Genomic DNA, 16,505 nt, shown 5'->3' on the forward strand with positions numbered 1-16,505 from the left:
ACTTTGTATTTGTCAGTAATGATGGGAGATTCAGAGAGAGACTCCAGATGGACAATCAAACTGGATCTCTGACCGTCAGAAACATCAGATCTGAACACTCTGGACTTTACCAGCTGCAGATCAGCAGTTTAAAAAGGAAATTCAATATTATTTTGTATGGTGAGTAATTCCCGAAATGCACAATACCACAACTGAAATGAGCTACAAATATACTGAAATAATAAATAAAGTAATAATAGACATATATTATAATAATTTTTCTGTTCTGTTTTGCAGCGCGTCTTCCCATTCCTGTCATCATCAGAGACTATTCACATTGTACTCCATCCTCACCAGTATGTTCATCAGTACCAAAATGTCTACTGCTGTGTTCAGTTGTGAATGTGAGTGCTGTGACTCTCTCCTGGTACAAAGGAAACAGTTTATTGTCCAGCATCAGTGTGTCTGATCTCAGCATCAGTCTCTCTCTACCTCTGGAGCTTTAGTGTCTGGATGATTCATACAGCTGTGTTGTGGCTTATTCATTCATCAACCGAACTAAACATCTCAGTATCACTGAACTCTGTCTGACATGTTCAGGTCTGTTCCTTTTATAGCATCTCTTTTTCTGATAAATACTACAAAGTGTCTCTAAACTAATAATGTTTTTGCTTTGTCCATTGCAGAACTCCACCAACATGGGCTTAATATACTGATGATAACATGCATGTTTGTGCTGTTAGCATTCACAGTTGTAGTTGTGCTGAAGATCTGTCGCTGTTTAAAGTGCAATATAGGGAAAGAAAAGGGCAAGTATTACCTACAGCTCATAAAATGTATCTGTTCATGCAAAAGTAGCGCACAAGGTGCCAGCTATTTTTTCTAAACAAATTCAGGTTTATTTCATTTCATGAATGTGTTTTCATCATACAGCCCATGGATAATGCTGAAATTAAATCTTGTAAACATGGAGCTCAGGATAAGGTAATATACTGTATATTTGTTCTTTTCTGAATGTAAACACTTAATCTGTTTATAGAAAACTGATGACTGATGCCTTTACAGTTATTTATACATTATATGGTCAGCACATTTGCTGCTTTGTTCTTCTTTTACATATATGCTTCACACACTTTTTTTAACCAATGTTCTCCTTTCAGATGTGATTTACAGATGTGTGTCTCTTTTTCTCAGCAGAATGATGGAGAAGATCAGACAAATCCAAGGGCATAGCTGTCCACCCCTTTGCACAAAGTATTCTGACAGCATTAACAGTTGACATTTCTTTGGCTACTAACTAATTACAAATACTTTCATTACAAGGCAAGGCAAGTTTATTTATATAGCACATTTCATACACACGTTGTTGAGCGCTGCGCACAAATGACATTGCTGTCGACCAGCTTGCGTCAGCATACATCGAAACTGCGAATGGAAACCCTTTAAATGGTACTTGGAAATAGTTCGTGCAAAATCATCCCAGAACTATAGTACTGTACAATTATTTCTGGAATTGAAAACGGTGCGAAAGGCCCTATAGTCGCTGAGTGAGGGATAGATTCAGACAGACCCAAACAGGTGAACATATCAATTTTTGTACTTAAAGGGGTAATATGATGTTACTTCAAGTTTTCCTTTCTCGTTGGAGAGTTGCAAGCTCTTGGTGCATAAAGAAGATTTGTAAAGTTGCAAAGACTAAAATTGTTTGTTATCAAAGTTAAGACTCTGCCATGCCCCACAAGGTATCCATTAACCAAGTTAGTGTTGAAGCAGTCATGTCAGGGAGATGCTGTGTGTATCTAGGTGAAAGCAAAAGCTGAAAGTAGATGCATTTAGGAAGCTTTAAGATGGCTTACAACAGAACATCAACGCATTTTATGGACGATTGTTTTGTGAATTTTGGAGAGGAGGCAATTTTGACTTTGCTATGACAATATGACGCTTCTGAATCAGCTTCTGTAAGTGTTTTGTTATTAGTTTAAGTAATTTCTATTGACTATTCAAATGCAGAGTTTTGCACATCGTGTTTGTGAGAGAGAGAGACGGTCACACAGTGGAGTCAGCTGACTTAACCGTCTGTGGCTTGAGTACTGCAAACACATGAGATTTATCCCTGTGTCACATGACTCTGTTCCCCTTTCAGGCTTGAACTGATCATATAAGCATCATATAACCCCTTTAATCATGATTGTTCAGTTTGTTCATTTTCATGAGCCAATTAGTGCCCGTGTTGTGCATATAAAATTATGTTTCATAAAAAAGCTGTTATAATGTAAACGACAGTTAGTAATAAAGGGAACAAAATACTCTAAATCATTGTATTATTATTATTATTTTCTCAATAGGAAATGCTTCACAGTTCTGAATAGAAGTGACTGAAGCCTAGTGTTTCATTTCCATCAGTATTTTATCACTATTTCAATTCATTTCTCTGGAATATTTGACATTGACTGGTCAGTTTGCATTCAGCAATCAAATATTTCTAAATAATCTCCATTCATCTGACTAACTCCGTATAACTGACCACTTATCCCTGAAATCTATTAAATAGATACTATAGTGAGGGAAACGCGGAAAATCGGTTCGTAGCCCTGCTTCAATAGTGCGATACCTCACGCGAGGTGACCAAGATTTCTGACGTCAGAAATCCATCCAACCAACCGATTGCCGGTCGGGAGAGGCTTATCACCTCTCGTTTCCCCTAGTACACTGCGCGAACACTGCACGACAAACGCCGCACGAAAATGCTGAAATTCGGCCCGACCCGAAAAAGAGTCGCACGAGTCAGAATTCGGCTCAAAATAGGATGAAAATTGCACAGTGTATGCCCGGCCTTAGGAACTTCAGTGTTTGACACCAATTTAATCTAACTTTGGCCTTCAAACAAGCTTTTACTTGTTCTGCATTCAGCTGTTTACCTGTTAGACAAGACATGTTCATACACGTTCAGCTCTGTTACAGGAATCTTTCTCTTATACTCTGTTAAACATTCCCAGACACTGAAGTCTTAACAAAAACCTATTTCTCTATTATTATTTTTTTCTTTTATACTCTTTTATCCTTTTTAATTGTACAATATTTTGTAAACATTTTCTATATAGTTTTTGTATATTTTAGATTTTTGGATTAGTTCTTAACACTTCTGATATGTATTATACATTTATACTGCATTTATACCTTTGTATTAGAATCAATTCTTTTGTAATATTGTACCCACATGTCTAAGCAGATGAAAGTCAGATTCAAATAAACAGTTGAAGTTTTTCTACACATTCTGTTAAAATATTTTGGACCTTCTGCGTTGTTGTTGTGCCATCAACAAATCAAAATTGAAAAGATTTTTCTTTCCTGCTTCTCCAGAATGATTATTCAGATGACATTTACAGCATTGGCTCACATATTGTTCTCAGGAGTGCCCATGAACCCCACATCTAGTTTGACTGCTGCTGCCTTTGAGATGAATGAGAATTAATTATTATATATTATATAGACATCCTTTTTTTCACAGATTAGATACTCTATTACTGATGCCCATTTTATTCCAACCCCATCTGAGAAGCCGTTACTTGTCAGCTGTTACTTGTTCAGCTCGTCAGACAGGACATGTCTGTGCAACTAATACTGGACATATTTTACATGTTAGCTCTGAGCTCATCAGAAGAAGTTGTATTTCCACATAACTTCCACAGTACTTCCACTTTTTTATTATACAAAAATAAAAAGTTTAGCAAATACAGTTTGCCGATCTAGTCTGACAGTTAAAGTAGAAATATAATGAATAATAATAATAAAAAATATATATCTTTTTCTACATTCATGTATTAAACTATCTAAAAAAGCATTGACCATGTGTTTATGTTATTAAATCAGTGTTGCCCCAATGAAGACTAAGTGATTTTTGCCATGACAAAAATTATCTAAAAAAAAAAAAGTCATTCATTGTCTACTTCTGTCTTTATCCCATTAATTTTGTCATGTTCTAAATAACGATGTCATTGTGGACTTACACAGTACTTATTTGATTAATTCTTAAAAAAACTTGTCTCTTCTTGTCAAGACTGGAGTTGTAAAACATGGTGACTTCAAGTCAGTGACACTAGAGGGAGCCAAAACTTTATAAACAATGTGCATCTCTTCATAAATAGTATGGGACAATAGAACAATAGAAGTCCCAAAGCCACAATCCATGGTGCTTTTAAGGAGGATTCAGAACAACAACTACAAATAGAAAGAACTACAAGAATTTATACTTCTTTCTTAATTTTGTTTTGTATAATTTTGAGAATATATTTTTGAGAAAACCTGTAAATCAATTGCTATCAAAACATCAACAGTATATAATATTCAAAAAATATATATAGGTATTTTAACATGCATGGCAATTGCTCAATACATCACTTTTAATGCTACAAACACAATTATAAAGCTGTAAACACAATAAACATTACACTACTTTGGGTATTCAGTGTGTTGGAGCTCTAACCATTTGGATTGTATTATATTAATGCAAGGCCTAAAGCAGAACATGAATGAATCACCATTTTCATAAACACAAACAATGTCTCTTTTAAACATCTTAACTTGATCTAAGAATTATATATTACCCTCCTCACACCACATACACATGAAATCAACATTTTCTGTAATGTTTTATATCCTTGGTGATCGATTTCACCCACCTGTTTAAATAAACAAAGAGAGACAGTTATGTTGAAGATTAGCAAACAGGGTGTTGGTTTATTAAGTGATAAGCTGTTTATTCAATGTAGAGAAGCTTCTCCTTCACTGACATCCATTCAGAATATACGCCCTCTGGTCAACAATTGCAGTTTTTTGGCTAAAGGTTTCAGATTTGCCTTCCAGTGGATTTGAATTTACTCTCTGCTTCCGTCAACAAAGAAGAAAGGTGTGTAGCAAAGCAGGGGGAAGTCGTGGCCTAGTGGTCAGAGTGTTTAACTCCTAACCCTTAGGCTGTGGGTTCAAGTCTCAGGCCGGCAATACCATGACTGAAGTGCCCTTGAGCAAGGCAATGAACCCCCAACTGCTCCCTGGGCACCACAGCATAAATGGCTGTCCACTGCTCTGTGTGCGTGGGTTAAATGCAGAGCACAAATTCTGAGTATAGGTCACCATACTTGCCTGTATGTCACTTCACTTTCAGTACAATTAGTGCAGAATTCTGCTGTGCACTACATTCTCTAACTGCTACAGAATGATTGACATGCTGGTTTAAAGGTGCGCTTGCCGACTAAGCTTCCCTATTTTAGCAAAGTCAAACCATGACCCATCATGGACCTGATTCAGCTGCAATGAAAAGGGAATCAACAACATGTGGTTCAAAGGAAGCAGCCTCTGAATTTTGAAACAACTATTGTACTATGAATGAGAGAAAGAAAAGCCAACTGCAAATTGGAAAAAAAAATTAATCACAGCAGCTGCCTCTATCTGGTTTGCATAAAAGCAAACAAGTGCCCTCAGGTGTGTGCTTAGAAAAGCACACACGCACATTGACTGGACCAACCTGAAATACAAGCTTTATAATGCTATTTCAGCATAAGAAATACTTTTTTTCCCAGCCGATTTCAAATATATGTGATTTATGTGGCCAAAACTAACCAGAACAAAATGAACTGAAAGCATTTTATATGAGAAATTGTGGTTCAGCAGGACTTGCATCACAAGATGCACATATACAAACCTGACCACAATAGAAGACTATTTCCAGAGAAGTGTTTATTAGTATAGACTATAGACTGTATAGAGATCAAAATCTCATTCTCATTCTCATACTCTTGTGTGAGAGAAAGAAGCCAGGGCATCTTTATGATTTTACATTCTGTGTCTTTAAAACAGTATCAGTGTGCAAAGAGCTTTAAAACCACAAAGTCTTGCAAGCCAAACATATGCAGTTACTGCAACATTACCACTACAGTATTAACTAAACCCACTGGAAATGGCATTTAAGCTGACATGTTTGTCACAAAAATGTAGGAAGTTAAATATTGGTTTGTTTGAACTTAGAGGGATTGTCAGCCACATTAAAAAAGTTAACAGCTTAAATCATTTGTGGATTACTGCGTATTGGAGACGCGAACCATTTAAAACGATTCAGTTCGATTTGGTGAACTGGTTCAAGAAGATCCAGTTACATTGAATGATTCGTTCGTGAATATGACATCACTACAACAGACCCGGAAGAGAAGACAATGCTGAATAAAGTCATATAAAACTATAGTTTTTGTTATTTTTGGACCAAAATGTATTTTTGATGCTTCAACAAATTCTAACTGACCCTCTGATGTCACTATTTTGATGATGTTTTTCTTACCTTTCTGGACAAGGACAGTATACTGTACACACAGTTTCAATGGAGGGACTGAGAGCTCTCGGACTAAATCTAAAATATCTTAAACTGTGTTCCGAAGATAAACGGAGGTCTAAGGGGTTTGGAACGACATGAGGGTAAGTTATTAATTATATAATTTTCATTTTTGGGAGAACTATCCCTTTAACAGGACACTTCTGTATCAAACATGTGCTAGATACACTACAGTTTGGATCTGTCGATGTGAGGAGAATCTATGTAGCTCTTCTCTCCAAGAGGATCAACACTAAAATGAACACCCTGTCTAAAGACTTTTTAAAAGTTGGTGCCACATTATCCACCAATGCTCTTCCACCTGAAACGCAATCCTGCATGTATGTTTATGTGTGTACCAAGAGGAACACTTCCCAGAAAGAAATAAAAAAATAAAATAATAATAAACCTTGGCCCCTCTCAATCAATATATGCATAAACATCTCAAAATTGCACTGGCACAAACATTTTAACCACTGTTCTTGGATCTGGGCTAATACTTGAGGTCAATTATGCTAGAAACATAAATGGAATGGACTGCCTTTAATAAATGATTCAACTCAGCAACAGAGATACAAACAAAAGACGATCAAAACATTAAATTGAAATAAGCATTTAAGTATTTAATGCGGGAAGTATTGATTATGAATTATTATTGGTATTACTACTATTTTTATTAATATTTGGCAAAACGATTTTTACAAAATGACAAACAAATAACTATTACTTTTAAATAATAGTAATTTAGAGAGTGATTCGCTCTTAAGTTTAATGAAGTTTATTTGTAGTATGAGAACTTAGCGCTGTTTGCTGTATACTATACTCATACTGTAGACCAAAAGATAGAGATAAAGAGAGAGAGAGAGGGAGGGAGGGCTTGTCTAAGTGTAGCGTAATGCGTGACTTTATTTTTCAGAACCGAACATTCAAATCTATTGGACCTTCATGTGACCTAATTGGATTATTTCTCGCTTGTAAGCTTTGTTTGTTTGTTTGTTTTAATCTTGGACGTTGTTACTGAAGAGGTGATGGAACACTTTTGCTACATCCTTTTGTGAGCAGAGGACCAGATGTATGAAGTTGTTTTTCACACACAGTCAGTTTTCGCGTCATGTTTAGACTGTTGTTGGGTGTTTATGAAGAGGTTAAGAAAAATGAGTCACAGCGCATCTTTCTTCTGTCTGTGTCTTTCGCTATCGACTGGTACGTTATAACTTACTTACTCAATTTATCGCAAATGAAGAATCATTCAAACAAGTTTTTTTTCTTTTTTCTTTTCTTTTTGTATTACAACTTCTATGAAATGTGATATGTAACTAAGTCATCATCTAATTAAATATGAACTCAGTTGCTTACATTTCTGAAAAAAAAAAAAATTATATAAAAATAATGGATAATGCAAGGTCCAGAATTCCTGCCTGAAAAAGTAATAAATAATAGCCTAATAAACCCTCGAAATATAAAACTGTGTAGGCAAGGTGTTTTTTTTTGTTTAGTTTTTTTTTTTTTTGCCTGAAGTTTCTTGCCTTAAGAGTAATAACATTTGTCCTGCTGGATCTTCCTCATTAATATTCTGTTTGAACTTAAACAGGTTTTTAATTTGCTTTATAAACTGTTTTCTCCAGGTGTTTTTGGTGATACAGATGAAGTGAAGTCAGTGTCAGTGCTGGAGGGAGATTCTGTCTCTCTAAACACTGATGTTACTGAAATACAGACAGATGATCAGATACTGTGGATGTTTGGACCTAAAGAGACGAGAATAGCTGAAATCCACAGACAGAACCTTTATATAGATGCCACTAATACAATATTTGAGAAAAGACTCCAGATAGACAATCAAACTGGATCTCTGACCGTCAGAAACATCAGATCTGAACACTCTGGACTTTATAAACTAACAATCATCAACAAAGAAAGAGGAACTTCATACAAGAGATTCAATGTTTCTGTCTATGGTGAGTAACTGGTGTCCTGCTAATGATGATCCAGACTGATGATGATTCTCAAAATTACAACATTTTTTCTCCTGATTCATCTGTGATTTTAAGCATTCAATGACAAACCAAAGTGTAAGTGAAGCTTATCGTCTACACCGTTTTGCAAGACACTTTCCTTATAACGGTTATTGTTTTATATTTCCTGACTGAAATACTTATGAATAGAAGGAAGAAAGACAATAGTGTTGAAGTTTTAGGTATAATGATAGTTGGAAAAGCTGTAAAGCCACATTGAGAAAGAGAAAGACAATTAAATAATTACAGTTTAGATGGATAAATCCATCTAATGAATGAAAAGTCAGTTTAGTATGTAGTTTTAACATCATCGCTGGTTCGAGGGTCTCTCTGTGTCTGCTGAGTTTATGCCGGGTGATCCGGTTTCCTCTCACAGCCCAAAAACATGAAAGTCAGGTCAACTGAAGATTACAAATTGTCTCCAGACGTGTGTGTGTGTAAAGACGAGACTTGTGAATGGATCGAATTGTGTATGGATGAACTGGTTCTGGCTGTGAATATGATAATAGATGTCGGAAAGGCATTAAGGAAATAAACAAACAAACAAACAAACAAACGATATCATCACCAGTCTGTTACATTTTGAAAGTAAAACACACACACACACAAATATGGTCTAGCAAAGGCAGAGTTTTTATGTTTCATTGTTCTTGCTGAACAACATTTATTTTTATGTTTTCCAGCTGCTCTGCCTGTTCCTGACATCATCAGAGACACTTCAAATTGTTCATCATCATCAGTGTCCAGATGTGTTCTGCTGTGTTCAGCTGTGAATGTGAGTGCTGTGACTCTCTCCTGGTACAAAGGAAACAGTTTATTGTCCAGCATCAGTGTGTCTGATCTCAGCATCAGTCTCTCTCTACCTCTGGAGGTGGAATATCAGGAGAACAACATCTACAGCTGTGTGATCAACAATCCCATCACAAACCAGACTCAACACAACATCAACATCACTCAACTCTGTCACACATGTGCAGGTATCACATGATCTTTTTTCCTCTAATTGTGTTAAAGAAATAAAATAGTGTTTTATTGAAATATTTAGTCCATGTCTATGTGCTTTGAGGTGTTCTCTCATCTATAATGTTATTTACATCTTGACAGTTCACTGTTAGCAGATTTTCTCATATACAAGTGTTTGTCTAGCCAGTCAGGGTGTGGCATTTGTCTGAAATGAAAGCATGTAGGCAGTTTTAAAAAATGACATGCAAAGTAATGACTTTAAATTTAACAAATTAAAAAAAAAAAAAAAAAAAAAAAAAAAACTGTTGTGAGCGGTAAAGACCCAATTCAAGTGTCAAAATATTCAAATAATTTATTTGAATACATGCTTAGGTGAAATTGAATAGGTTCAGTGGTAGATTCCACCATTAAACTATTAAGATTACACTATTGGTTCTTTTCTGTGCATTACAGAACGGGGAGAGAGTTCACGTCTCATTTCAATAGTTGTTATAGCACTGCTGCTGCTGCTGTTAGCTGTAGTTGGAGGTTTGATCTACTGCTACAGAAAGCATAAACTATTGGGAAAAGAAGGCAAGTATTGAAATGCAATATATATATATATATATATATATATATATATATATATATATATATATATATATATATATATATTTTCCAATGTAATATAATATGTAGTTAGGTTTATTAAATGTGTGGTTATTATTAAAACAGATAAGGCTCATGAGGAAGAGATACTTTATGCTGATACTACATTCTGTGCAGATCGAGTTAAGCGTACGGTAAGATTTATCCTATTTCTGTGTGAACTCTGACTTTTGTGTGTGTGTGTGTGTGTGTGTGTGTAAACACCCTCAGCTTCTTTAAAAACCTGAAGTCTGTTGTGTATGTGTCTGAGAATATGTTATCACACTGCTGTGTTTCTCTCTGATGTGATGACGCTGAAAGCTTTTCTTCACTCATTCTGCTCAACTGTGGAAATAGAGCTGCTGTTTTCATTTATTCTGTCCTTCACTTTTATAATTCAGTGTGTTTGGACCCTTGATTTTATTTTTGATTGTGATGATTCTTTGCAGGATGTTGTTGCAGCAGATCAAACATTATATTCAACTGTTAAGACTTGAAAGACCCCGGATGAATGAAGAAAGCCATCGCATTTACAACTGTGACAATAAGTTTATCAGGTTCAACTAAATGCAGAATTTTCAAATATGTAAAGTTTGCACTATAGACACAGCGGTATGTTATTGAAGGAACATTTTCATGCCTTTAAACATGATGTGGCACAAAATAAAATATGATTAGTTGCTTTACCTGTCGATCATGGGCTCTTGGAAGTCCTTTGCCATTCCAAGCCCTTCACATCTGTCATAATAATTTACATTTATATTGTACCTTTGCAGTTTAAGTAAGCCATACATGTAATTTATTTCAGCAGGGCATCTTGCTTTATTAATATTTATTATAAATGCCTTAAATAATGAACTCCAACAACATAAGGGCAGATCCCTTTAGAACAGCAGACGATGCTTTGATTGCTTCGTCCTCATTTCCTTTCCTTGTATCTTTTCCTCATATCTTGGTGGAGCTAAGACGCGAGGAAATGTAGCGAGGAAAGGAAATTAAGATGCACAAATAAGAAATGAGAAGCACCACTGATGTCACTTTGATAACACCGGTGTTTGCCCTTACATGTTTTTCATTACATTTCATTTAGGAGCAGATAAAGTTAAATATTAGTGTCAGATTAGTGAGGTAGTTTTTGTAAATACATATATTTTCATTTCACTCCACCTTTCAGAGTATTATTTTTTATGATTTTATATATTTTGTAATGCTTTAAGAGTGGGTATCACACACACACACACACACACACACACATATATATATAATTTCCATCAGCAGTTTTGACGTTATAATTGAGTGTCACGTTAATAATGATGTACAAGTTCTGATTTGAGCAGCCAGAGGACTGAGACACATCTGTTAAGATTTTCCTTTCTGTTTTTTTTTTTTTTTTTTTTTTTTGCTGTTCAATTTTCTTTTTCTTTCATTTGTGATTTTGTTGTTTGTTGGTGTATGTGTTGCTGTTTGTTTCTTTCAGCTGTTGTTGACTCCTGAAGCTGTGCTTCCACTGATGTAAAAGAGAGAGAGAGAGAGAGAGAGAGAGAGAGAGAGAGAGAGAGAGAGAGAGAGAGAGAGAGAGAGAGAGAGAGAGACGTCATTGTTCTTGGTTCCTGTTTGTATTGTGTCTCCATCCTCAATCTATTTATAAAAAGCACTTAAAAAGATGATCCATGTATTACATTGGTGATTATTAAAGTATCTTTTCAAGACTAAAAGTATTTCTTCAAGACTGCTACTCTGGACCGGCACCTAAAGGTTTATACTGTATGTGTCCTCCCTCTCTCTGTTATCAGTGAATGAGCAGCACGCTTGCTCCATCAAAATGAAGTACAAAGTTGTTTTCCAGAACCTTCACCCTCTCTGTTCCTCAGTGTTGAAAGAAGCTTCCAGCCTCCACACCCTTCACAAAAATCTATAAAAATGATGGAAGCAGATAATGACATCAGTGTGACCTTAAATGCCTTTCAGACAAAACAACTCTTAGTGATTGTAATGAAAGCTAATGGGTGTTGTCTCATAACAATGCAGCATTCAGAACATTTCCTGAGAAACTTTAAATAATGTGCCATGAGAAGGTTGTTTTCACAATTCTTGAAGGTGTTGAAATATTTTCTGAGATCCACCAGTTTGTGAGATTCACAATAAGACTCGATTCTAATACATATCATATATTTCAATAATAATAGATCATTTGTGTCACTGTGTACACAGCATAGGTTAGAACTTGAGAGTCTGTACGTAATTATTTGGGGTCAAGTTGTGTTATTTTAATCAGAGGCTTAATAACAGCCAGTTTGAAGGTTTTTGGGACATATCCTAATGGCAATGACGAGCTAATAATATTTAGAAGAGGATCTATGACTTCTGGAAGCACCTCTTTTAGTAGTTTAGAGTGGTAGGAAGGAAAGGAAGTTAAGTGCCTCCCCCTACAGCACACAGAGTATAACTGTCTCAGATTGACCGCAGTTTTCCAGTGTGCAGTTAAAGGAATATTGATGATTTCTTTTGTGAAATGTATTCAATGCAACATTTTTTTTTTCTTTCAAATCTCATCATCTGTGTTGAGACACATAATGCACTAATAAATTCACAGTGGAGAGAACAACACAGAAACTTTGAGTCCATCATTAAATAAAGGACTAGCTGTTTTTGTCCACTGAGTGGAAATAAAAGCAAGAAATAAGTTTATTTAGTTTCTAATTCCACTAAACACCTTTAGCTTAATATTCACTCTGTCCAAATTTATTTATTTTTTTAACAAAAATGTCAAATTCATTGTCAAAACAATGTTAACACGAAAGCCTCAGTTTTTGTTAAGTATAAATTTTAAAACATTAGAGGAATCTGAATCTGAAATATTACACTTTAAGCATTTTCTCATCGTAACATGAGTAGATAACCTGCACAAATACATAACAATGGATGAGCACAACATCAAATGGGGAAAACCAAAAAGATGAAGAGAAACTAATGTAATTTATGGTTGTTATTTGTAAACTGTCTATAAAGCTAACACCTACAGGTATGGCATATAATTGTTATGCTGCGGCGCCCAGGGAGCTGGGGGTTCAGTGTCTTGCTCAAGGGCACCTCAGTCGTGGTATTGCTGGCTCGAGATTTGAAGCAACAACCTTAGGATTAGGAGTCAAACTCTCTAACTACTAGGCCACGACTTCCAATGTCAATAAAGGTGTGACATTTCACATATGGTTAATGTGGGAGAAAAAAAAAATTAATAATTTATTTAGTGATTGTAATACTGCTAAATATTATGATGGGAGTCATAAAGTAAATAAAGTACTTTGCTAAAATACATGCTTAGATTCCATCACAATAGTTGTTTATTTTTAAAGATTGACATGGAAAATATATTTAAATACATTTAAAGACATGAAAAATATATACATTAATATATATATATATATATATATAAATATATATATATATATATATATATATATATATATATATATATATATATATATATACATATATATATATATATATATATATATATATATATATATATTAAATGTAGTTAGGTGTATTAAATGTGATTATCATTAAAACAGTTAAGGCTCAAGAGGAAGAGATACTTTATGCTAATACAACATTCTCTGCAGATCGAGTTAAGCATACGGTAAGATTTATCATATTTCTGTGTGAACTCTGACTTTTGTGTGTGTGTGTGTGTGTGTGTGTGTAAACACCCTCAGCTTCTTTAAAAACCTGAAGTCTGTTATGATTGTGTCTGAGAATATGTTTTCACACTGCTGTGTTTCTCTCTGATGTGATGACGCTGAAAGCTTTTCTTCACTCATTCTGCTCAACTGTGGAAATAGAACTGCTGTTTTCATTTATTCTGTCCTTCACTTTTAAAATTCAGTGTTTGGACACTTGATTTTATTTTTTACATCTGTTAAGATATGAAAGACTGATCAAGGTCAGACGTCTTGTAGACGTCTCAATTCTCTACTTCCACCACGAGGAGGTGAAGATCGAGGAGTGAAGAGGCGTCCTGAGGAGTCATGAGTGAGGACACACAGATGTATCATATGAGGAAGTCTTGTTTGGTGAAAAAAAATATGCACAGATAAATTCTCCTTCCCCTTCACATCTGTCATAATAATTTACATTTAGATCTTACCTTTACAGTTTAAATAAGCTATAAGGCTCAATCCCAATTCTATTTTATACCCCTTCCTCATGATTACTTTTCGTTAAAATCTTTATGCCAAAAAAGATTACATTTATGTGTCTTTTTGTTCGCTGCAGCAGCCATGTTGCTGAGATAATTCATACCCCTTCATCTGAAGTGTGGTCCCGATTCGTTTGAAGGGCTATCTGTCCCTTCCCCTTACCCCTACCCCTCCAACCAAAAGAGAATAGAGACACCCCTACCTCTTCACGTGAACGCGCGAAACGGAGGGGTAGGGGAAAGGCTAAGGGGTAGAATTGGGATTGGACCTAAATGTCATATATTTCAACAGGCCATCTTGCTTTATTAATATTTATTCTGAATGTCTTAAATAACAAACTTTAACAACATAAGGGCAGATCCCTTGAAACGCAGCTGATGATGCAAGTCAGTGATTCTCAACCTGTGGGCCTTCGAGCGCCATCTGGTGGGCCATGTAGGCAGTGGTAGACTATGGAGGTATATCAGTAGCTAAACTCGAGAGGTTGAAAATCTGAATGTAAGAACTTGTCATATTAACATATTTGTAAGTTGAAATTTACACTCACAGCTCTGATGTGAAAAGCTGAATCTTTCAATTTGCACATACAGACAGTGATCAAAACACCTGTGTTTTGAATTGGAAGTTGTGGATTAATAGTCACAAATGTGTAAAATGACATTCACACAAAGAAAATGACATACACAAATGTTTACGACATATTTACTTCATACTTCGCTATTTTGGTTCGTTTAGCCGGCCCTGGCCCGGTTGGAAGACGTGGCCCAGCCACGGTTTGGTTGGGCTCGGGGTGTGGTACCGGTACCCATACAGTATGAGCACTAACCAAACAGATAGTATTTTTTGCATGTGCTACTGTCATCATTATGACCACCAACCTATTCTGTTACTAGCCTACTACACTACACTTTTCAATATATTTATTCCAATCAAGTATATTTAGGTTTATATTGGTTGGTTACCTTATTGATCCATCTAACAGAAAATGTAGTTTGAAAGTAAAGCTATCATTAAGCTGTTATTCTGTGTGCATACTATCATATTTGGAAAGGTGGTCCTCGGATGTTTTTAAACAGTCATTGGTGGGCCAAGAGTTGCAAAAGGTTGTGAACCCCTGGTTTAAAGCTGCGGGAGGTAACATTTGACGCTCTAGCGGTTAATAAACAGATCTGCTTGCGTCTTGCGGAAGAACATTGTAACCGGAGCTACTTCTCTCTGTTTATGTCTATGAAGAATCACAAAGTTACTGGGTTACTCCGCCGCGGTATCCCCGAAGCAATCTAAAATAGTACGAATATAAACACTTATTATAGGTGCACCCTAGTGATTCAGGACAAGCTAAAAACACGGTTTGGAAAATGGATTCATGGTGTACTCGCTTATTATGTTCATTTTTCTACATTTTGAACACAAACAAAGTTACGGACCGCAGCTCTGATTGGTTGTTTTTTACCAGGAGCGGATGAATTTCTGCAAATGGCAATAGGACCACTGGGAGGAGCCAGAGGAGCTTGATTTTTTCACAGATTATCTGTCTCATATTCTACTGTCAGGACATAATGACAGGTTTAACAAAAATGTAAAAAAATATATATTTTCACAAAAGTTACATACTGCAGCTTTAAGTGACGCTCGAGTATTCTAATGTTCATCCTTTAATAATGGAATAATCTAATGTTCATCCTTTGATTCCTTCATCCTCCTTTCCTTTCCTTGCATCCTTCTCTCATATCTTAAAGGGGGTGGAGCTAACACGCGAGGAAAGGAATTATGAAAAATAAAAAGCCCCACGAAGTCACTTTGATAACACTGGTGTTTCTCCTTACATGTTTCATTACATTTCATTTAGGAGCAGCTAAAGTTAAAGATTACTGTCAGATTAGTGAGGTAGTTTTTGTAAATATATAAATAAAATTTTCATTTCACTCCTCATTTCAAAGTATTATTTTGTATGTTTAGGTAAGTCATTTCTATCTGCAGTTTTTATGTTACAGTTGTGTCAAAACAATAATTGTGATATAAAATATCTAATTTGAAGAGCCTGAGTATCCGGACTGAGACAAATCTGGCAAGTTCAATTGCATAAACCAGGGACGGACTTTGACTAGGCCCGGCCCAACGCAATTGGCACGGAAACTTGACAACAACAACAATTATGCCTGGAATGAGTGTCACAAGACTTTAACTGTGGTTCATGATACTATACCATCCAAATTATAGCAATAGCACTGATGTTGACTAGATGTTGTGTTAAAATGAAAAGAAAACAAAAACCTCTAGGCTGTGACTATCTGACTTGGGGCGCTTAAAGTAATTTAAAGTTGAGCTGGTCTTTCTCTGCTCTTGGTCTAAGCTCAACCAGAATAA

At 35.6% G+C, this 16,505-nt stretch overlaps 2 protein-coding genes across 2 annotated transcripts in view; both read left to right on the top strand.

Moving 5' to 3' along the window:
• LOC127986961 (SLAM family member 9-like) overlaps positions 1-14,037 on the top strand; it is a 42,933-nt gene extending 28,896 nt beyond the window's left edge. Inside the window, exon 7 of the transcript XR_008161003.1 lies at positions 13,931-14,037. The gene's annotated coding sequence lies outside the window, so the exon portion shown is untranslated. The remainder of the gene's footprint in view (positions 1-13,930) is intronic.
• Positions 7,492-9,896, top strand: LOC127988205 (SLAM family member 9-like). Its single transcript, XM_052590831.1, has 4 exons — positions 7,492-7,540; positions 7,963-8,292; positions 9,033-9,326; positions 9,766-9,896. Exons 1-4 carry the CDS (start codon positions 7,492-7,494, stop codon positions 9,894-9,896), a joined length of 804 nt encoding a protein of 267 aa, XP_052446791.1.
• Positions 14,038-16,505: the final 2,468 nt, after the last annotated feature.

This window comes from Carassius gibelio, chromosome B22, assembly GCF_023724105.1.
Source record: "Carassius gibelio isolate Cgi1373 ecotype wild population from Czech Republic chromosome B22, carGib1.2-hapl.c, whole genome shotgun sequence".
NCBI classification, from domain to species: Eukaryota; Metazoa; Chordata; class Actinopteri; order Cypriniformes; family Cyprinidae; genus Carassius; species Carassius gibelio.

Bases quoted from the DNA above. Each gene is read 5' to 3' on its own strand.
- LOC127988205 (XM_052590831.1), top strand. From the start codon at position 7,492: ATGAGTCACAGCGCATCTTTCTTCTGTCTGTGTCTTTCGCTATCGACT. The intron at 7,541-7,962 runs GTACGTTATAAC...TGTTTTCTCCAG, and splicing joins GTGTCTTTCGCTATCGACTG to GTGTTTTTGGTGATACAGAT. The intron at 9,327-9,765 runs GTATCACATGAT...TGTGCATTACAG, and splicing joins ACTCTGTCACACATGTGCAG to AACGGGGAGAGAGTTCACGT.